General features: G+C 37.5%; 1 protein-coding gene and 1 long non-coding RNA gene across 11 annotated transcripts in view; one reads left to right on the top strand and one right to left on the bottom strand.

The window, feature by feature from the left end:
• The window catches only part of DST (dystonin), a 333803-nt gene extending 322800 nt beyond the window's left edge, over positions 1-11003 (bottom strand). For 3 of the 10 annotated variants that reach the window (XM_087945452.1, XM_087945460.1, XM_087945608.1), the window contains exons 1-2: positions 10708-11000; positions 10064-10125 (exon numbers count right to left, since the gene is read on the bottom strand). In XM_087945452.1, the coding sequence (XP_087801578.1) occupies positions 10064-10125; positions 10708-10888 (243 nt within the window). In that variant the 5' untranslated portion in view covers positions 10889-11000. Of the gene's footprint in view, positions 1-10063; positions 10126-10707 lie in introns of all 10 variants that reach the window. The other 7 variants (XM_087945467.1, XM_087945541.1, XM_087945512.1 and 4 more) reach the window with 4 other exon arrangements.
• Positions 11004-11132: 129 nt separating this feature from the next.
• Positions 11133-12707, top strand: LOC148132981 (uncharacterized). Its single transcript, XR_015745650.1, has 2 exons — positions 11133-11344; positions 11833-12707. It is a non-coding gene; the product is annotated as an uncharacterized LOC148132981 (long non-coding RNA).
• The last annotated feature ends 10175 nt before the right edge of the window (positions 12708-22882 follow it).

Genomic DNA, 22882 nt, shown 5'->3' with positions numbered 1-22882 from the left:
GGAAAAAAAAAACCCACCAGTAACAGTGTTTGCAAAAGATAACCAGTGAAGACTTAGAAATGTTATAAATTCTATTCCAGAACAATAGCAAAGCAGTCTAGCATTTGTGGTATTTAAAATCTTTTTATAAAATGGGCACACCAGCTAACAGGATAAATGACAGCCAAATTATCTTGGGTTAATAAATATTGAGTATTTCTAAAAACCAAAAGAATAATTAGAGTAGGTTTAGTTTACAGAAAATCAACAATCAAGCTATAAAACAATACCCCAATCAAAGTATGACCAACTGAGACAAACAAACAATAAACAATAGCCTCATTAAGGAACCATCAAGAACACTCCCTCCAACAGAGAGGGCAAGCCACTAGTTAGTATAAAAACAGAGAACCCCACTCTCTTCTAGCACTGAAGATATTTACCAAAGTAGGAAAAGAAATGTCTACAAAAAAACTACCAAGCTCAGAGAGCAGCAAGGACCCCATAGAAAATTTATGCTATTTATGACATTTTCTCCTGTTAATTGTATTGTGCTTATATAGGCCTATTAAGGAGTTTATTTACAAATGGAATTCTAATACAGGTAGTCCTCAACGTATGACCATAATTGAGCCCAAAATTTCTGTTGCTAAGCAAGGCAGCTGTTAAGCAAATCACTGCAATTGTTAAGTGAATCATGTGGTCATTAAGCAAATCTGGCTTTCCCCATTGACTTTGCTTGTCAGAAGCCAGTTGGAAAGGTTACAGAAGATGATCACATGACCCCAGGACAACAAAACTGTCATAAATACGTCCCAGTTGCCAAGCGCCTGAGTTTTGAGCACGTAACCATGGGGATGCTGCAACAATTGTAAATGTGAAAAGTGGTCATAAGTCACTTTTTTCAGTGCTGTATAACTTTGAACTATCACTGAACAAATGGCTGTAAGTCGAGGACTACCTGTATATGTGGGGTAGGCTGTTTTTAAAAGTGCTCCCTAGTGAAATCAAGACCAAATTATTGTTAGTGTTTATATGTTTTAGATCTAGCATGTTCCAAAATCCCCAAGACCAGAGGTGGTATTCAGTAGGTTCTGACCAGTTCTGGAGAACCGGTATCAGAAATTTTAAGTAGTTCGGAGAATCGGCAAATACCCCCTCTGACTGCCCCCCCATCTATTCTCTGCCTCCCCAGTCCCAGCTGATTGGCTAGGTCTTCTTTTGTTGCCCTGCACAGGAGAATGGAGCTGGAAAGCAGGTTAGTGGGGTGGGGAGGGAATGGGGATTTTGCAGTAACCTTCCTCCAGGAGTGGGGAGGGAATGGGGATTTTGCACTATCATTTCCCTGCCATGCCCACCCAGCCATGCCCACAGAACCGGTAGTAAAAAAATTTGAATCACACCACTGCCCAAGACAGGAAGTACAGGAAGACAACTTTTTTTTTTCATGGTCTCCTCGTTTTACACTCATATCTAGTCAATAATGAAATATCTGCAAGAAAAAAAAAAGTTCAGAAAGCACCAATGATTCTGTAGTGATAACTGTGGTTTTCCAAAATGACTTTGGGAAGGAGAACCCCAGTTAAATGTTAATACTATAAGCAGCTATATCTGGTTTTATCGATTTTTTAGTTTGACTGCAAGTCATCTAGAATTGAAAAATAGGCAGATACTTATAACTGTATGTTTATAATTAAATTTTAATTAAAGTTAAATAAAAATAAGTGAGTACAGTATATTGTTCTCTGTGCAATTAATAACTTCTTCTGTCTAGCATATTAAAAATTACAATGCAGAGCAAAGTTTGAGTGAACCCGAGGGCTTACACTCAGAGAAGTGATATGCTTTTTAGTGTGCAAATATTCTAAGCAATTAAAGTGAGACCATGGTAAGAGCAATTTTAATGTCCTATGTGGCAGCAGGTAACGGTATTTTGCTGACTCTTGTCTTATCTTGAGAAAACCTAATATGGTCAGGCTGAATGAGAAGTCACAAGGAAATCCCAGGACTGTAGGCTAGGCTAGGAAATCTCTGAACTCCACAATAATCTACTTCAGAAGGATCGCCAAGAAAACTGTAATAGGTCCATATAGTCAAGTAGGAATAGGAAGAGTTTATTTTTACCTGCGATCTGCAGAAAGATTTAGGAACAAAATGGAAAACAAGGGTATGAATCACTTAAATACAATGCATTTCAGTACAGCTTGAAGGAATTCAGTCTCATGTTTTTACAGCACATAACTGAAGTTAATGGAGTACAGCTTTCAAATGGTCTTTTGCATCATCAAAATTAACGGTACTGCAGATACAATATATATCCAATATATGTGTATGATCCTAGTTTGAGACTGAGATGACGGGCCAAAATGAAATTCTCAGTTCTTAACATATTACATTTATGGTATTTATTAATTTAAATATGTCAGTATTCTACTGGTTATTATGACCATTTCATTTTATACAATTTTACAAAAAGTATTGATAGATATAATCTTTTCCTACATACAGCTAGTCCTTGACTTACAACCGGTCATTAGTAACCATTTGAAGTTACAAAGGACCTCTCGAGGGTATTTATGACCCAATTTTAAAGTTCCAACGGCCGGGTTCCCCCTTCCCTAGTCATCTCTTAGTGCACTTCAGGCGCTCATCTTTTGCTATTTTTCAAATATTGTTGCGGAAAACCAGCATTTATTTTCGGTTTTCCACAAAAAAAACTTGTGGAAAACTGTTCACTTGCTCCATAGTGAACAATGAGTTTAACAACTGAGTGATTCACTTAACACCCATGGTTGATTTGCTTTACAATCACGGTTGTGGCTGTAAAAGGTCATAAAATTATCACATGGGTGACTTGCTTTACTACCATCACAACTTACAACCATAATGGGCAGGCTGTATTAGATGTAAGTCAAGGACTACCACCTGTAGACTACTGTCAAGAGAATAGTTGCCTACACAAGGGAGCACGTTAATAAATCTGTTGAGAGTGCCTTGCAAACGTCCTAGATGTCATTCAACAACTTTGGTATTTTTAATTCTTCTTAAGCCAAATTTGTAACAGATTAAGGCATGGGGTTTGTCAAATTATGAGCTGGTGGAATAAAATAAAGCAGTAGAATTCTGAAAGTATTTCCCTATGCACTTCTTCTGTAACAAGCACTCCCTTACCAACCTTCAGCAATTATCTTATTAGGCAATTCAAAGGAAAATTCTCAGTAGATGCTACAATTAAAAGAAATCTTCAGGGAAACTCTTACTGCATATTCTTGTAGCTCCCATTAGCCAACCAAGGCCAAAGTACCACAATGCATGGCCTAGAACTATGCTTCAACATTTTCCCATTCATAGTGCTTTGTTTTTTATAGATATGTTGGTATCACAACATAATGGGCAATCCGGAAAGCACTTGGAAATAGTCATATGTACAAGAACCTTCTTTATTAAATGAGTACATGTTAATTGAATGAATAAGCAAACAGCTTACCATACATCTTGAGCTCCCTGAAACATGTATTTCTTAACAATTTAATATCATCTCAAAAAAGAAGGACCCAGCTGTTTCCTGATTGCTAACCTTGTCCAGACATTCACAAAAGGAAAGACTGCAGTGAAGAGATAAACACAGAGCCCCAATTTGTGAGGAATCTATGAATTGTGTCAAGAGTTGACAGCTGCTGCAGCGGGATAATTTAGCTTGTTCTCCAGTCATGTTTTGTTTTCTTATTCTTATCAACCAATCTGTATCATCTTTTGTTTCCTACATGACCTTTAAGATATGTACAATTCCTGGGGATATCAAAATTGACCAGTATAATATATGGACATCAGAAACATCAAACGGTGCTCAGGTTCTCCCCCATCATTTAGAAAATGTCTCTCAGAGATGCTGAACGTGGATATTTGAGTCTTGTATCATCAAATAGTTGCTTCTACAGATCTTGCTATTTATTTAATAATCAATATATTCCCTGCTTTCTATTTATCCAATAAATGCACAAAGCAACATTCAACAGTAAAAAATACAAAATATAAAAAAATTAATACAATCAAACCAGAATCTAGTGTTTTTTCTTCAGCAACAGTACCTTTGCTTTATCTGGGGTTATTTTGCTATTTTTACCTCAACTATCCCATTATCAAGATTAGACGACATTAAAGATTGCTTCCTTGCAGTTAGAAGGTAGTACTAACCAGTGTGGATTTGCTTTATAAGCATATTGATGGCATCTCATTCCAAATATCTCAATTATCTCCTCCGTTGGTTTCTGGTGGATGTTAAACAGCACAGGAGACAAGACTGGACATTTGAGGGAACATCTCTTCCCAGTTTCATCCCTTCAGATTGGCCGGAGAAGCATCTTTTAAGGAATGTTACCTGACAGGGCCCAGGCAGGCAGCCTTTTCTGCAGTGGAACAGGCCCTTTGGAACATCATTTCCCTGAAACTTAAGATTGTCATCTACCTTTCTAAACTTTAGGAAAGCCCTGAAGACTTGACTTTGCCCTCTTACCTGTACTGGGTCCAGTAATGGTGGCGTGAAGCCTGAAAAATAGCTATATAATTGTTAACTGCACTCTTGCAGATTGTGTGTTTAGGGCTTTAATAGTTTTTATTATTTTGCATGCGTTTTAGTATGGTTGGTTGTTTTTGTTTTTGCTTTATGGTTTTGTTTGTCTTGTATTTTGAGGGTTTTTTTAAATTTCATGAACAGCTCAAGAGTCACATATGTGAGAGGAACAGTTGTATAAACTGTCCACATAAATAAATACAGAATGCTGTAGAACATGATTGGTCTAAAACATAAGTGTCAAGCAGTAATTACCCTGTACCAGTTTTTGGTCAAGTCTCAACAGCAATAATCAGAACTATTGCAGAATGATCATATTTTCCAGGGGTACAAACAGGCCAGCATTCCATAATATTGAAAGTCACCAAGAAGACTATCAGGATTGTGTTCTTCCTACACACTTTCTGCTGTAGAATGTTTATAAGGCAAACAAAGTTGTTTCAATACTATATCTGGGACAAAGCTCCCTACTAAAATAGGTCCCAACCCCCCACTTTCACTTTCAGCCAGCTGCCTGTAAAGCCACCAGACCACAATTCTGTCAACCGCCTTTCCCAAATATTTGACATTGGCCTATAATTAGATTTTTTTCCAAGTGTAGAAAAGTTTTTTTTTCCCAACAAAGGTTTTAGAACTTCCACCTTTAAGCATACAGGGACACATCCATATTCAGAAAGTCTTTCATCCCCCAGATAGCTAACTGAATTATCCAGGAAGATCAAGGATTGAGCAATCATATGGGGTGGGACTCCATACATCCTGTTCACTTCCTAGAGATCTAGAAACTGAAAATATTTCATATGAACCTAGCAAGTGATTGCTAACATTCTCTCCCTATTATTGCCCTCCTATGGAATCCAAATTAATGCAAATCCAATTAACTTTCTCTGAAAAGAACGATGAAGATTGTTTATTTATTAAACCAATTTATGTAGCTGCCTATGTCACAGGCAAGTGACTGTGGGCAGTGTACAACAGAGCTAAAAAGTTAATACATATATTAAAAAGTATAAAATCCAAACCTATAGTGAACCATTGTTGCCCTCCTTCTTTAATATTTAATTGGACAAGATGCCATATATTGTTAACTGCTTGAGCCATATCAGCATTCCAAAACTCAGTAGAAGTTTAACAATAACATTGACAGGTGGGGTGAGAAATTCATTGAACATAATCAGTACAGCATCCAGATCCACCAGACACATGGGTTGGGGTATTTCAACTGGTCTCCACACAAGCTCAGGTTTATAGCAGCTGCCAGCCTAAAACTGACCAGAGAGTGATCTGTCCATTACAAAGAATTAAAGTCCCTTCACTTTCAGGTCATTGGCATGAGACAAAAAAAATATCAAATCTAGTATATGACCTATTATAGCAATGGACCTAGATACCCACTGGGATGGGTCCATTGCCTTAATGGTGGATCTTCCATTCAGAGTCAATCTTTTAAGGAAATCAAAACTTCCCAAGACAATAAATCCACCATAGTCTACTGCCAGGAGACAGTAGACTTCACTTCAGCTATCTAAGAAAGTCAAGAGTCTTGTGCACTGAAATGGTTTGTACATAAACAATTTTTCTAAATTATCCCAGCCACCCTGAATCTGCAGTCTATGAGACAGAATGTCTGGTCAGTGATATAGACTATAGTCATACCTCCTCTCCCTTTCAGCCCTAGGATGTTGCATCACAAGTATTCCAGTAGACAGAGCTTAGGAAAAAAATTCCAACAAAATTTCTCAGGTTAATTCTTTCATCAAGGAAAAAATCCTGGATAATAAATATTTGATCAACAACTGACATTAAAAAATATGAACTTTATGTTGGTGGCTCCACGGTCAACATCATCTAGATTTTGTGGAAAGGAGGTAATAATAATAATTTAACTATTTATTTTTAATTATTAATAATTTAATAATTATATAACAATAATTTCTTATTTAAGTTATAAAAGAACTCCTAACTTTAATTGCTTTAATACACATAAGTGAAGGAAAAGAATTTTAACTGTGAATGAGTTGTTCAAGAACTGGAAGGTGGTTCTTTGAATAGCTGAGGCTTGTTCTCTTTGCTGCCTTTTCTTCCCACACATCAAATATTGAACTACATAAGTCAAAGTAAAATTTTGCAATGTCCACTAAAGCAGAAAGTAGGTTAACTGTAATAATGGGTCTCAGACTGAAGATGACTTTTATTATTTTTTATATGTAGTAGAGAATTACTACCTGTGAAATGAAGAGAGGGAGATATATGAGATAATACTGTTGACCATTTGAGATTTCAGTTGCCAAATCACTGATTAGGATTTTTTTGGTATTAGTTTCTCTGAGTGATCTATTTTTAGCACCACTCATGTATAAGTATCTTATCTACAAGATAAAACTAAATACATAGGTCAGCTCCAGCACTAAGTATTCAGCAGCTGCAAAAACACACATTTTTTAAAAGTCATTTTCTTCAGCCTAGCATTAATAATTGCTGTCATCTCATGAAACTATATTCACACCACAATTCTTTTACATGGGAGCACAAATGTGTCACTAGCAAACAAGCTATATCAGAAACTGATAAAATTGGAGCCAAAGAAAACATTGAACCAGATGAACCTTCAGTAAAAACAAGTGAAAGGTTAATAGTAAGCTTATGGTTTAATGAAATGTATTATGCTGGTATATTGTAAGGAGACCAATGAAGAGGTAAGAGAGGAACAATGGTAATTTCTCAAAATGTTCTTAGTTCCTAGACATTAATTTTTGCTGGCATTCCCTTAAATGGCATTCCCTTAAATCCTCAGTGGGAATTAAGGTTCAACATCAATTTCTCTGCCCCTTGACATGAAAATCGTAGGAGGGACATAATCTTGCATTTCTTCTCAGCAAGTGATAGGCAGGTCCTATTCTAATAAAAATAAATACAGACAGCTCAATTTAATCTTGATTAATTCATGACATAAAGTACACTGATGTTTATTCTAAGGTAAAATGTCTGAAAGATCATGGCTCTCCCCCACCTCCTCAAATCAGCATTATCGAAAACTGTATTCTAGCATGTTATTCTCCAGAATATTTTTAAAGCTGATTTAGCAGCTGCAGAATGAGAAGCTGTCCTCATGTCAGGCCAAAACTAAAAATGACAATTCTTCCGAATTGTTCTTTACTGTTTCACATCTATAGACAAAATCTTGCCAGGCTGAAAACTCTTACTATATGCATCTACAATATATTCTGTCAGTTATTAGGGAGGAACTGTCTTCATCCTCTTTCTCTCAAACATAATCTCTGGATTAAATTGCCTCTTACTCTTCTAGAATGTGCCCCCTCCCTTCCTGAGACCCACCCTCCTCACCATATTCCATCTCACCTCATCTGCGTTTCTTTCCTTTGATAATTCAACTCTTTGTGACAATTAGATAATACAGAATTTCTAAGGCTTGATTGCTCATAATCCAGTGGAATTTGTTTGATACATTATGGTCTCAGAGCTCAATCATCAGTTTCTTTTTATAAGAGTCATGCTAGCACAGCAAGTTTGAAGATCCACTTGCAGGTTTCAGGAAGAAACCTTCCTAGATATCAAGATAACTCAATAATTTGTAGTTTCAGTTGTCCTAGATCTTGAATTGATTAAATCCATCCCTACTTAAAACAAATCCCTACTTAGATTGTAAATCCCAGTAAGTTCTACTTGGAAGTAGCTGACGTTCTGAGTGAGTAACATCACCAACTGCCACTCTGTCAATTTTTTAGCTATATCACACACTTGAAACCTATGCAGTTGTATATTTTTCCTAAGGAACAAGGAAAAGCAAGAAGGGGTAGATAGAGTTAATAATACCACAAATTCCATCACCTAAAAACAGCTGTGTTATCATGTTCAGTTGCCAATATAAATGTCACTTTTTCTGTATTTAATTTTCCTTTAGGCTGACAATCAAAAAGAAATTTGACATCCCTTAGGTACAGCTCCAATTACTTCCCTCCAAAGGGGCTTGCTTACTTTCAGAAAGAGGCAAGTAACCTCTTTTTTGTAACCAGGCGAAGGGGAAAAACACATTTGAAATATACTTCATTTAAACAATATTTTCAATAGTTAAGGACTACAATGAACAGGGCATGGGAAACTGCACTGCTGTTACTTAGCAGTTTGCTACCAGATTTTAGCCCCATTTTGTTGGGTACCACCAAACCACAAAACAGGATTGCTCATTTTTTACATAGTTTTTTGTTACCAACATGAAAGGAATTTGTTCTCCATGTATTAACTGGGGGATTCTCAACCCAAAGGGATTCTGCAACTCCATAAGGAAACAATCATGTGGATTTGCCACATGATTTATCACACACCCTTCCAGTTTTGTGAATCCCAGTAAATCCCATAGAAATGGGAAGATCTCATTTTTGAGTAAATCTAATTAAGACTATACCACAAAGGGGATTTATTTATATAAGAGCAAACTTTTAGCCATACATAAGCTTCATAACGGCATGGTAATAGCAATATTTTCTAGTTTAGCTGGCTATTGATATCTGAATTGGGACTGTTAATAAAAGCTCAAGCTCCAATTTTATGTTTGAAGCTTAGGTTCATAGATGTAGATCAATGAATTAATAATGAAAAAAAACTTGATTAGTTTTGATTTTCCAGTGGGATTTTACTACTACTTTAATAGAGAAGCAATTGTCCTTGAAAGCTAACCTGAAAGAAAGGCCAAGTTCCATAAAGATCTCCCTCTAGGATAGAATTCCCAGCAAACTGCTTTGAAATAATTTGTGAATGTATAAAAAGCAAGATGAAAAAAAAACATGTTCCCTGGAAAAAAGTATTAAATGTCAGAAGCACCAAATAACCTTGAATGGATGTGAAGATTAGATGGGCTCTGTTTCCTCAATCTATTGTAGGAAGCCAGAAATGGCTGGCTGGTTGAGATCATATTAGTTTCAAGTAGAAATGCCTTATAATGCCTGAATATTAAAGTCAATTTGTGGAATATATTGTATTTCCCCCTCTCCTATAGAGAAGGGAATCAACTTTCTGAGATTTGAACTGTAACTGAAAGCTCAGAAGTACTTCTTTTATAATAATAGAAAAAAAGTGAACATTAAAAGAGTGATTGACCCTATTCCTGAAGAGAGGTATTAATTTTAGAAAGATGCTGATTTTCTTGATGAAAATCGCAAATTACGTTACAAACTGTGGTCATTGGTTGAAGACAAAACAATCAGATGCTCAACTAGGGTAATATGGAATCACCCCTTTCTGTCTCATATGAATTGTATCTATTTAATATCCCTGCAAATTAAAAGTTTACAGGAACATAAAGGTAAGATTTAACACTTTAATTAACAAGAGGATATACAGATATTAAATACATAACGTTAAGAAAAAACAGCTTATTAAAACATTCAATCATGATTTTCCATGCAAAACTTTTTAAAAAAATATATGGTGGCAAGTATTTTTAAAGCATACATTTTTAATAAGAGAAGTATTTCAAGAAGAAAACTTTTTTCTAACCTTGAGATTGCGTGCTAAATAAATTACCTCGGAACGAAAGTGATGAGTTCTCATTACAGCATCTAGAAAGAAAAGAGAGGGGAGGGGGAAGACAGGACTGTATCTGTCTCCGTTTCAGCAGCAGCAGCAGCAGCATCCACATTGTATAGAATTAGTCGGATATTTTTTATTAATTATTTCCAAGCACCCTTTACCATCTCCCACAACTACCATGGAAGGGTGCAGTCTTCTCCACGCATAGCTGACCCGCCCCCCCCCCAAACCAAGCGAACGTTATGTATATTCCCTCTCCTCGAAGTTGACAGGAAAGTTACAGTCTACTTGAGCAACAAGGAGAAAGGGGGGGGGGGGGTTGTCTCCCAACCATCAGCCTGGCAGTTAAAAATTGAGGCTGGGGTGGAGATTTAGGCTGCCGCAATATCTGCTCCTCTCCACAGCCCCTTTCCCAAAATTTTGGAAGGACCCCTGCTATTAAGATCGCCATCCTCCGCAACGGCGAAACCCACCCTTACCCTGGACAGACGGCGGGTGGGGGATTCCCTTTGACATTCCCCCCACCCGCCCCTCGTTTAACCGGCGAAACATCCCCCCTCCCTTCCCTTCCCCCTCGGCCAAGGTGAGCAAGCCAACACTGCGTCTCTTACCTCGGCTCCTTGAGCGCCCCGCAAAGACCGATTTGATCGGATGCCTCCCTTTCTGGACCTTACGGTGCCAGGAGCAGAGGAATAAAATTGTGGCGATGGTCCCCACCAGCAGAAGCAGCAAGAAGAGGGCACACTGGATGCTGTAAGGTCTCAGCAAGACCAAAAAGGCAGCCGCGATCATGGTTCAAGCGGGTCTGGGTGCGTTCGTGTGGAAGAAATCCGGGGAGGATCTTTTTTTTTTTTTTTTTAAATAAATAAATAAATTGCTGGCCCGGGGGTGCGGGGGTGGATGGGGGGAGAAGGCAGGCAGCTCCGAAGGAATGCTGAGGAAATCAGCCCCGAAGGACAGCCGGGAAGGGTTGAGAAAAACGCAGCGAAGGGCAAGCTCGCCTCTTCAGACGGCCGGGAAGGAGGAGCATGAGCGTGCGGCCCGGGAATGAGGGCTCCGAATGGCTGCAGCAAGCAGCGCTCTAAGACGTGCTAGTGATTTCCTCGGGAGAGAGAGCGAGAGCAAGAGCGAGGGACCCTCAGCCCGTGACTCAGCAGAGAAGCAGGCGGCAGGAGCGGGGATCTGGCCCCCCTTTTTTTCTTTTTGCGCGCGTATAAGGGGAAGAGGAGAGATCCAGACGAAGGAAAGGTAGAGAGAGGGATTAACAGCTGCAGCCGCCGCCGCCGCCGCCAAGCTGCAATCCCGCCTGGAGACAGGGAGAGGGCACCCCAGCAGAGTTGCTGCTGCTGCTGTTGCAGCAGCCTGGCGCTTCTGCCGCGAGCCTTGAGCTCTTGCATCCCCGCAAAACCTCCGGAGCGATGATGTTGCTGAGACGGAGGAAACGATCGCGGCGCCCGCAGACGCCGTCGCCCCTCAGGAAAGCGCTTTGCAGTGGGGGGGAGGGGAGGCGGGACGAGAACCGGGAGAAGGGAAGGGACGGGGGTGGAGGGGCCGATTCCAAAGTTTGCTGCCTCTGCTGATGACTGCTTGGGTGAGAGGAGTGGGGGCTGTTCGGGTAGTGGGATTGGCTGTTTGATGGTGGATGACATCACGGGCGGCTGCTACTGCAGAATGAAAAATGGCTGCTTTAAGGTATACAGTAAGTGAGGGGGTTGTTTTTTGTTTTGTTTTTTCAGCTGGTGGCAGCCTGGAAGAAAACGAAGGAGGATCATTGCTCGATCCTGAAGGGAAGGCACCATCATCTCTCCTCGACCAGCAGACTGGGGGACCAAGGGAAGAGCGAGGATTGCATCTTTCGACGGCGGGGGTGGTGGTTTCCCTGTGCAGATCTTGGCGCTGCTGAAAGGGAGACCCCCCGGGAAAAGACGAGAAGGAGAAACCCGCGGACTTTAGCTCCGCGCCCCGTTTCGGCCCCTTTAGTCAGTCCCGAAATGGCGTGTTTCGCGCGCTTCCTTTCCCTGACAGACGCGCTCGCTCGCCGGAGTGCAAACCGGCCGCTGAGAAGAGGCGTCGAACAAATGCAGCAGCTGGGAAGGGAGTCCTTTTAACTGTGCGCCTCCTCGACTGGAGCGCGCTGAACTCGACGGCTTCTAAAGGCAAACGCCGAAGACTGTGCAGTTACAGAATCGCCAGCTTTCATCCAGTTTCTAGGTTAAAACTGTTCGAACCAGGGCGTCTTTATTCAGCAGGCGCTGTAGGGAGAAACCCGTGTGAGATTATGGTGGCAAGCAAATAAAAGAAGAAATCTGCTAGTAGTTTTTCCAACTCATGATTTTTAATCAGGTGTTAGTCAGAAAAGACGCTACCGGTTTAATTCTGATTTATTCAGCAGTAAATCCAGGCGAAATTTAAGACCTGTGACCCTAAGTGTGCAACACCACACTTTGATTACTGAGGTCAGTTATTCATTAGAGTTATTCATCTCTGATACTGATTGCCACACCATTTGAAATCCAAATATGTCATTACAGAGACCTGGTTATCACCGGTACTTCATGTTACAGCACAAAGATAAAATGTTCAGTAAAAAGAATCTATTTTTTGCCTTCAATTTTGCAATTATTAAATCATTATTGCAAATTTTATTTATTTATAAAATGCATTTAGTTCAAAAAGAAACTCTTGAGATACCAAAAAGGACAGATAGAGAATATTGCAGAATTGATATTCTGGATATTTATGCAGATGCATGCTCTCAATAGTGAAAACACATAATTTCCTGTCTGTTAACGTAATACTAAACTTTTTCAGATTTCCTAATATTTTTCCAAAAGAACCTGCTCCATTTTTTCAATGATAGTCACAACAAATATATGGAAATTGAATAGTTCACCTGTAATAAAATACTTAAGATTTTACTGTAGTTTACTGATAATTCATAAACTCAATAAGCCTTGTTTGCTTAGCATTATTCTATTGAGTAAACCACAGCTTCATTTATAGTAAACCATGAACAAGCAAATTATGGTTTACCATATTCTATGAATCCAAGTACATACTTTTTAAAAATTGCACATTTTTCCTTTTTTGCCAAAAAACGATACTGAAATGGTTTTTGCCCACTATAGAAATGTATTAAGAGAATATTTTATAAATCTATGACGTGAGCCCAAAATATAATCCTAAATTTATTTATTTTGATCAGATTGGGCCAAAGCAAATGTGCCAGTTGGATTATTAGTTAATAAGGAAACATAATCACTAAATATGTGTGGATTAAAATGCTAGATCAATCTCAGCATTTTTTAATACTCAGTCGTCATGATCAAATCGTATTTTGCAGTCTAACACTATATTGCAGTCTGATGTTAACTTAGGCATTAGTTGCATATTGCATTGTGGAACTTCTTTGTTGTATAATTGTACCATGAAGTTCTGCATGTACAGTATATATCTAAAAAGTACTGCTGCACTGTGTTTAATGGGGCACACTTTCTTGCAAGTGTATTTAAAATTGAACTTTAAGACTTTCTCTTATCTAAACATAAAACCTATAGTCGGTATGACATACAGTATCCATTTCAGTTCCCCGTGGTTTATCCAGTATTTTTATTTTGGACAATACTTTATGATAAGCTATAAGCTGGGTTGCATTTCCACAATGTTACATTAAAACCTGATTGTCTAGTTTTGATTCAGTATGTTGTGCAACTCCAGTTAAAGAGTACACATTGAATCTGCAGGAAAGATGAACTGCATGGCTAATTAGCAAGAGGGTTTTTTTTCATACAGATTTTTTATCTAATCCTACATGGATAATTTATATTAGGATTCATAGCTTAGTTTTGTATACATGCATTGAAAGTATTGCATGATGTCACAAATGCAGTCTTTTTAAACACTGCAGTATATTTACAGACACTGTAAAAACATACAGGTTATGCTAAGATTGTTCCTAAGATTCAAATAGCTTCAAGGTGAGGCTGTACTCTTCATTCAATACTTTGTCTCAATGAAATGCAGTGTCATTTCTGTCACACATGTGCACATAGAACTGACATAACAGGAAAAAGATTTACAATACAATAATATTTGTGCAAAAATCTTTGAGTGGATAACGAGTGGCAAATAAAACAGTTCAGGACCATGGAAGTATTATTTGAGTACATTTGAGTACACGTTAACAGTGATTTATATAGAGATTATTGATTAATTAGCTCAACCAACCCCAGATTTTTCAATAGATGTGAGGTCTATTTAATTTTTTTAAGTTGAATATATTTTTAAGTAGCATGTATTTTAACAATACATAGATAAATACATTAAAACTCACTAATAATTCCCATATTAAGAGATATTTTGAGATGCAAACCAACAAGTACACGTGACAAATGTAAACACTTAAATGTGTTTAGCAATGAGCAGCATAAACCCATCATAACCATAACAAGCAGAAACTGCAACATCTGAACATCTACAATTCTTTCAGAAAGAACCAAAATAACTAAATATCTCCTCTCCACTTGAGACTGCCAGGCCATTTTTAAAAAAGCATTTCACACTAAAATATTGTTCTTAACTGTTCAATCCACCTCTTGTATCATGTTCTATTTGACGGAACTATCTAGATCAATTAATAAACAGAATAAATGGGTGGCACTACAGTAGAAAAAATATACATAGGAATATGCTTTGCAAATATTTTGCAAGACCATCTACCAGCATTTTAGCAATAAAGTATTTTAATTAAGGCATACACAGGGTTTTTTTTTAGACAAAATACTATTGCATCTACAGTAGACCGTATTGGTAATCACAGTTCAAAGTTACAAATGACCCCCAAAAAGAGAGTTAAAACCTGGATCTGAAGTTCTAAAGGTCCCCCCCCCTCCCCTGGTCACACAACTACATTTGGGTGCTTAGCAGCTGGACTACATTTACAGATGATTGCAGCATCCTATAGTCATGTGACCATATTTTACAATGGTTTTATTGAAAACTGGCAGTTCAGATTTTGGAAAAAATGTGCCATAGCAAACAATGGATTTGCTTAACAACCATAGTATTCGCTTAAAAACTACTGTTTCTTTAACTGCCACAAAAAGTCATAGAATTGGGTTGGTCGTGATTATTTTATGACCATTTTGACTTGCGACTATAATAGGCAATGTCTTTTATGATCGACTAACTATATAGTGTATATATGTTTTTTATATTTACTGGAAATCCAAAAAATTGTGTGACTATTGCATTATTTGCTTTATTGCAATGGTGTGGAACCAAATCCTCAATAACTCCACGGTATGCCTAGTACACATTTTTATTGCAAAACCATTTAAATCTCTTTGACAGTGGAATGTAACTGGAAATTGAAACCATGCTTATTCAGGTGACATGTTTAGCTTTAAGCAAAACATGGCCTATGGTTAAACAATGGACCAATTAGAATGGCTTAGCTCAGCTTGTCCAACCCGCGGCCCGTGGGCCGCATGCGGCCCAGGTCGCCTCGTAATGCGGCCCATTGCCCACCCCAACCTTCGTGCAAGAGCCAACGAGGAGGAGGAGGAGAGGCAGGTGCGAGGCGGGGCGAGGGCCACGCCAAGCAGCAACAGAAAAGGCGGGCGCCGTCAGAGCGCTCCTCGTGCCGAGGCAGCCGTAGCCCAAGAGTCCCGCTCCACCACCTCCTGTTGCCGCCGCTGCCGCCGCTGCTTCTGCCGCCGCCACCGCTGCTTCTGCCCCCGCCGCTGCTGCCGCTTCTGCCCCCGCTGCCGCTGCTGCTTCTGCCACCGCTGCTGCTTCTGCCGCCGCCGCCGCTGCTGCTGCTGCACTGAGCCTCCCGGTCCTCGCCTTCCAGTCCTGCCGCATCCAGCCGGGCCATTTGCAGGAGGAGAGGTAGGCGCGAGGCGGGTGAGCTTTCTTCCCCCTCCCCCCACCCCGCAAAATTTGGGCAGAAAATTTGGCCGTGATAAAAAATAAATAATTTTTAATAAATAAATAATTATTTTATTTTATTTTATGTGCTGGCCCAAACCAAATTTTCATCTTCTAATGTGGCCCAGGGAAGGTGAAAGGTTGGACACCCCTGGCTTAGCTTATCCTCCAAACATTTTATGACTAGAGATCCACTTACTGCGTTAAGCCAAAATTGGTTGAATGAATGGTTCCAACAAGACACACTGAATTGGTTCCACAACACACTCTGTCAATCACTCAGAGTTTTGTTTCAATTTTGATTTTTTTTATGTTCATCATAAAAATGTTTTTATGTTTTTTTTTCTTGTTCATCAGCCTTATAGTTCCTTGTAGTGTTAGTTTGTTGAAATAAATATTTTTTTAAAAAAAAAATCTTGCCAGCAATTCTGCTAGAACACTAATGGAACCAAGAATATAATATCCAAATCGAATTTTCACCATGAAGTATCTCTGTCTCATCAGCCACTGTGACTGGGAGAGTTCAGCCATTGAGCCCCAAGCAGAGCATGCTTTAAGATACAACAGCAGAGGGCTGAGCTCTGCAAGCTAAACAAACTTGCCAAAAAGTAGGCCAACAGAAGAGGAAATTTTGACCAAATGTTTCAGCTGTACATTTGCATGGAAGGTTGACTCGCTTTATTTGTTGGCCTCCTTCCCTGACAGAAAATGCTGACAACTTTTCAAGCTTCAGCTCCGTTATATATACCTTGCGTGTATAGAGTTAGGAAGATGACCTTGGCAAATTCTCTTGCCTAGGCAAAAATGATGAAACATTTTTTTAAACTTTAGAATCAGACAACATTCAGAAGCAAATCAGACAGACACTCCCAGAACTTCACTAGAATATCAGATGAAAGAGAAGGTACAGGACATTCTGACTTGCAAGATTGTTATTATAACAACTCTTCATAAAAATAGTTTTAGCTTTCTTATGGAGTTGATTTCTTGATCTGGTCTATTTAATGAAGCCAATAGAGCTCTGAATTCCACATTGCCATGTCTCTCATCTGTTTCCTTGGAGTTGTCACTTGTTTATTGGATTTCTGGTCTCAACCTGTGCCAAGCCCGTGATTACATTTACAGTTACCATCTTTTTTTAAAAAAATAAATTTTATTGATTTTACAATTAAAACAAACCAACAACACATACATAAATGAAAGAGAGAAAAAGAAGAAAGGGAGAAGAAAATAGAAAGGAAAAAATAGAAAACAACTAAAAACATTCTCATCTTCTACAGTTTGTAAGACCTCTTTTTTATCCTTATTTTATGCCATATACACACACCTAATCCTTACATATATCTGTGTATCACTACTATGGATTTATCCTATCCTCTTTTGCCTTTTAGTGTGAAGTCTATCTTTGGTCTATCCATTTGTACCAGCAGTTCCAGCTGTTGTAGTATATTGAAGTGTCTTTATTTTTTAATGCCAAAGTTAATTTGTCCATTTCTGCACAACTTAAAAATTTTTGAATGATCATCTCCTCTGATGGAACATGAGGCTGCTTCCAACATTGTGCAAAAGCCAATCTGGCTGCTGTCAAAATGTGTATTATTATATATTTCACTTTTTTTGATATTTGTTTATCAAAGATCCCTAACAGAAAGGACTCTGGTTTGAATTCGATCTGTTCTCTTGTCATTTCTTCCAGCCAATTTCTAATTTTCTGCCAATATTTTTGAGCTTCTGTACAGCACCACCACATATGAAAGCCAAAAAAAGTTCTCTCTCCTTTTCTTTTTTTTTTTTGCACAACCCCATTTCCTTTTTTTTTGTGCCCCTAAAATTCGGACTCATATTGGGGTGCATCTTTGCTAATCTTGAAGGAGGAAGGTGCCATCTAAAAAACATTTTATAGGCGTTTTCTTTGTATGCTACCGATTTTGTAATTTTATTATTTCTACCCCAGATCTTTTCCCATTCTGCTATGGTGATGCTACGTCCTATATTCCTACTCCAGGCAATCATGTTCCCTTTTACAATTTCTTCTTCTAATTCTACTTCTAATAAATAATTATAAAATTTTGTTATATATTTTTTTTGCCTGATCCTAATAAAATTTTATCTAATTGCTGGAGTTTATTGTTAATTCCAAATTCTTTCTTGTCCTGTTTATATCTACTTTGAATTTGAAGATATGCCCACTGATCAATTTTTAGTCCCCCCTCTTGAAGTTCTTGCCGCGATTTCAAATTTCCTTGTGTATCCAGTGGATCCTTATATTTAATCATTTTAGTGATATCCAGATTATTTGGGTGAATCATCGCCTCCATTGTTGAAATCCAAATTGGTATTTTTAAATAGTGTTTTTTCCGTATTTTCTTCCAATTAGTTAATAATGAGTCTCTGATTAGGTGTCTGTGAAAATATTTCTGGCTAGTTTTCCCTACATCCCATAAAAAAGCATGCCACCCCCTTTGCAAGTCATGGCCTTCTAAGAATAATAGTCTCTTATTGGTTAAATTCACCCATTCCTTCAACCATACTAAAGAGGCTGCACTATAATACAACTCCCAATTTGGAAGTGCCAGCCCTCCCCTGCTCTTCATATCCTGCATTGCCTTTAAATTTATTCTAGGTTTTTTCCCTTGCCAGATAAATTTTACAGTTATTTTATTAAGTTCTTCAAAAAAAATGTTGTGTACTTTGATTGGGATCGTCTGAAATATATATAGGAATTTTGGAAGAATATTCATTTTAATAGCAGCAATCCTGCCTAATAATGAAAGTTGCAGCTTGCCCCATGTTTCTAAATCCTTCTTTACATGTTGCATCAATTTATCATAATTATTTTCCTTAAGTGTCTTACAATGTGCTGTCAACCATATTCCTAAGTATTTAACTTTCTTTATCACTTGTATTCCCATAACTTCTTCTAGTTCTATTTTCTGTTTTTCTGTTAAATTTTTAGTCATTAATTTTGTTTTCTTCCTATTAATTTTAAGTCCTGCTACTGCTCCAAATTGTTCTAATTCATTCATCAATTTTTGTCCTCTCTATTGGTTCCTCAATGAAAAAATTCATATCATCCGCAAACGCTTGCAACTTCTTCTTTCTTAACCTTTAATCCTTTTATGTCTGGGTTCTGTCTAATTCGCATTAGTAGTGCTTCTAATGATAATATAAAGAGCAGGGGTGAGAGTGGGCAGCCCTGTCTGACTCCTTTTTCTATTTTTATTGGGCGGGTATATTCCCCGTTTATTATAATATTAGCCTGTTGTGTATCATAAATAGTTGTTATAATATTTTCAAATTTGGTGCCTAAATTTATATTATAATTTTTTTGGATTAAAAATTGCCAATTTAAATTATCCAAGGCCGTCTCTGCATCTAAAAACATAAGTGCAATTTGTTTTTCAGGGTGGGCTTCGTAAAATTCTAAGACATCTAGTACTATTCTTAAGTTGTTCCTGATTTGTCTGGTCGGGAGAAATCCATTTTGATCTTCATATATATGCTCATTTAACATTCTTTTTAGTCTACTTGCTATAATAGAAGTGAATATTTTGTAATCAGTATTTAACAGTGAAATCGCCCTATAATTATGTATATATCGGGGATCCGAATCTTCCTTCGGGATCAGCGAAATCAATGCCCCCCTCCATGAGTCCGGCATCCTGGCTGCCAATAAGACGTCATTAAAAACTTCCACCATAAGAGGTCCTATTTGTTCTGCTATTGCCTTGTACAGCTCCCCTGGAATCCCATCTGGTCCCGGGGATTTGTTTTTCTGGTTCTCTATTGCTGATTTCAATTCAAACCAAGTAATGTCTTTGTTTAATAATTTTTCCATTTCTTCCCCAATTGCTTTATCCTTCACTTCATCTAAATAGTTTCTTATTCTATCTTCGTTAACTTCTTCCTTTTTATATAACTCTTCAAAATACTTATGGGCAATTTCTTTTTTCTGTTCTATCTCCTGTTGTATATCCCCCTTTCCATCTATTAGCTGGTATATCAATCTCTTTTCTTTCCTTTTTTTTTAGTCTATATGATAGCCATCTCCCTGGCTTATTAGCATGCTCAAAATAAGTTTGTCTAGTTATATTCAAATTTATAATCATTCTCTCTTGTTCAATTAAATTCAGTTTACGTTTAGTTATTATCTGATTTTGCAATTTTGAATCCTTTGGGGTACTCTGTAATTGAGTTTCTAATTCCTTAATTTTTTGTTGTAATTTGTTTTGCTGGGCGTATTTTTCCTTATTCCTCTTGGCGTTATAAGAGATTGTTATACCTCTTATTACTGCCTTCATTGTATCCCAAATGTTTTGTTTCGTAGTTGCTCCATTATCATTTTCCTTTAAGAAATAATTTAATTCCTCCTTGAGTTTGTTGGTGTATTCTTTTTCTCTTATTAACTGAGTATTTAACGTCCATCTTTTCTTGGGTTTTTCCCTACCCTTCCATATTATCTGAATTGGATTGTGATCTGCCCATTCATTAGGTAAAATTTCAATCCCTTTTATCTCATTTGCTATTTCCCCATTCATCCATGCCATATCAATTCATGTCCATATTTGATGAGGATTTGAATAGAATGTAAATTGTTTTTTCTCGGGATGTGATCTTCTCCATATATCAATCAAATTTAACTCCTTCATCATTTCCATACATATCTTGGGAAGCTCTCTTTCCCCCCCTTTGTTCTTCCCCCCATTACTGTGGTCTTTTTGATAATCAGCAATAGAATTAAAGTCTCCTATGATACAAATATTTCTTTTTTCCAATTCTACTATTTTTCCATAAAGATGCTTAAAAAACTCTCTTTGATCTCCGTTCGGGGCGTAGATTACCACTAAGGGAATTGGGATGGCATTAATCCAGATTTGCAAAACCAGAGTTCTTCCCTCAGAATCCGACCATATTAAATCTGCTTTCAAATCCTCTTTAACATATACTGCAATCACTTTCTTTTCCCCCATGTCTGCTGGTGCGGTAAATAGCTTCCCTAATTTCGGACATTCTAGGTATTTTTCATCTGTTTTCTTTATATGAGTTTCTTGTAGGCATATTATATCAGCATTTTGTTTGATTAGTTTAGCTATTATCCTTTTCCTTTTTATCGTTGAGTTTAAACCATTTGTATTAATTGATAGAAGTTTCTTTTTTCTTCCATTTAATTAATTCTGTTTCGCTCTTTGTCTTGTAATGGCTCCGGTCTCTCCTTGTGCCTGAAGATGTGTCCTACTTTCTTCTCTCTCCTGATGTAGATGAGTATTTCCTTGATTTCCTAAAGTTCCATCTCTGTTCTTATGATAGCCTTGATCTTCCTGGGAGTTTGTTTCCAGTTCCTCCTTACTGCTCTGGTCTTCTGGACCTACCAATTGCTCATAAAATTCCTGGGCCTTTTCCATGGAGTCTATTTTAATTTTCCTTTCGTTCCAAAAAACTAACATCCCCTCTGGGATTAGCCATTTAAATACGATTCTTTTCTGATTTAGGTAAGCTGCTAAGAACTTGTAGTCTCATCTTTGTTCTCTTACTCTTCTTGGTATTTGTTTGAGAATCAAGACTTCTTTACCTTTACACGTGATTGTTTCATCTCTTGACATCCTATATATGATATCCCGGACACTCCTTCTTGCAAATCGTATATGGACTTCTCTTGGGCATTTGTGGCATCTCACATAATTAGTGCTAATCCTGTAAACTTCATCAAACTCCCTTAAGATGTCATCTTTATCCTTTTCCAATAGTCCAACCAGTATTCCCGCCATTAGTTGTTCCAGGTCTTCTTTGGATTCCACTACATTTTGGAATCTCAAGTATGTAGCAGCCTTGTCCATCTCTAGGTAGACCAGTGAGTCCTCCATTTCTTTACTCACATTCTTTAATTCTTCATCTACCCTTTCTAATTTCCTTTCGGTTCGTTCAGTCCTTTTCTCTACCTCTTTTATTGTTGCTTCATTTTTCTCCAAGGCCTGCTATACAACTTTGTCCTCTACTTTGGAGATATCCGCTTTCATTTCTGCTTTTAATTTCCCCATCTCCTCTTTTAGTTCATTGATATCTGCTCTCGTCTCGTTATGGTTTTTCATCATTGTTTCTTGCAGCTTCGTCATCGATTCCTGTAAAGTCAGCAAAATTGATTGGATGTTGGCATTCGAGATGTTAGCTTGTTTCTCCACTGGTAATGTTTCTTCTATGGTTTTTTGTGCCATGGGCGAAGTTGTTGCCGACGTAGTTGTTAATGTTGGGGTGACCTTTCTTCCAGTTTTCAGAGCTGTAGTACTTGTGGAAGTCATTTCTTTTAAGATTTGTTTCTGTTGTTGTACTATATTAATTATATTATCCCAAATTAACATTCAGTGATAGAATCTCTGTATTATGATTGACTGGTATCTAATTACTTTATCTATCTGCTGGATAGCTGTGCTCTTAACTGGTTACTGGAGTATAAGTACTTATATATAAAAATATTATCACTATATTATTTTAAATCCAAATTCTAAATCACATATATAATTTTGTAAGGTCTATGCTCAGCCTCTATACATAACTTCATGTAATTATATATATATAAATTTTATATCCAAAACCAACTATATTTAAATATTATAAATAAATGTTTATTTATCTAACCTTATTTTAAATATTCTTAAACACAAACAGTATTACATTCGTTCCCAAGTGGATTAATTGTAATCACACAATAAATTATAATATTAATACATAAAATCCTATACTTATTAATTAAATAATACTTAATGTTCTTACTATTTTCCCTATATATCTAATCAAAGTATAACTATCACTATTATTAATAAATCAATTAAATCAATTAATTCAATTATTTAACAATCAGTT

The sequence above is a fragment of the Notechis scutatus genome, chromosome 1 (genome assembly GCF_049901735.1).
Source record: "Notechis scutatus isolate UNSWTSFEM ecotype Mainland chromosome 1, rNotScu1.2, whole genome shotgun sequence".
Classification (NCBI taxonomy): Eukaryota; Metazoa; Chordata; class Lepidosauria; order Squamata; family Elapidae; genus Notechis; species Notechis scutatus.
The sequence above is the reverse complement of the archived record's forward strand: the minus strand, read 5'-3'. Positions and strand labels throughout refer to the sequence as shown.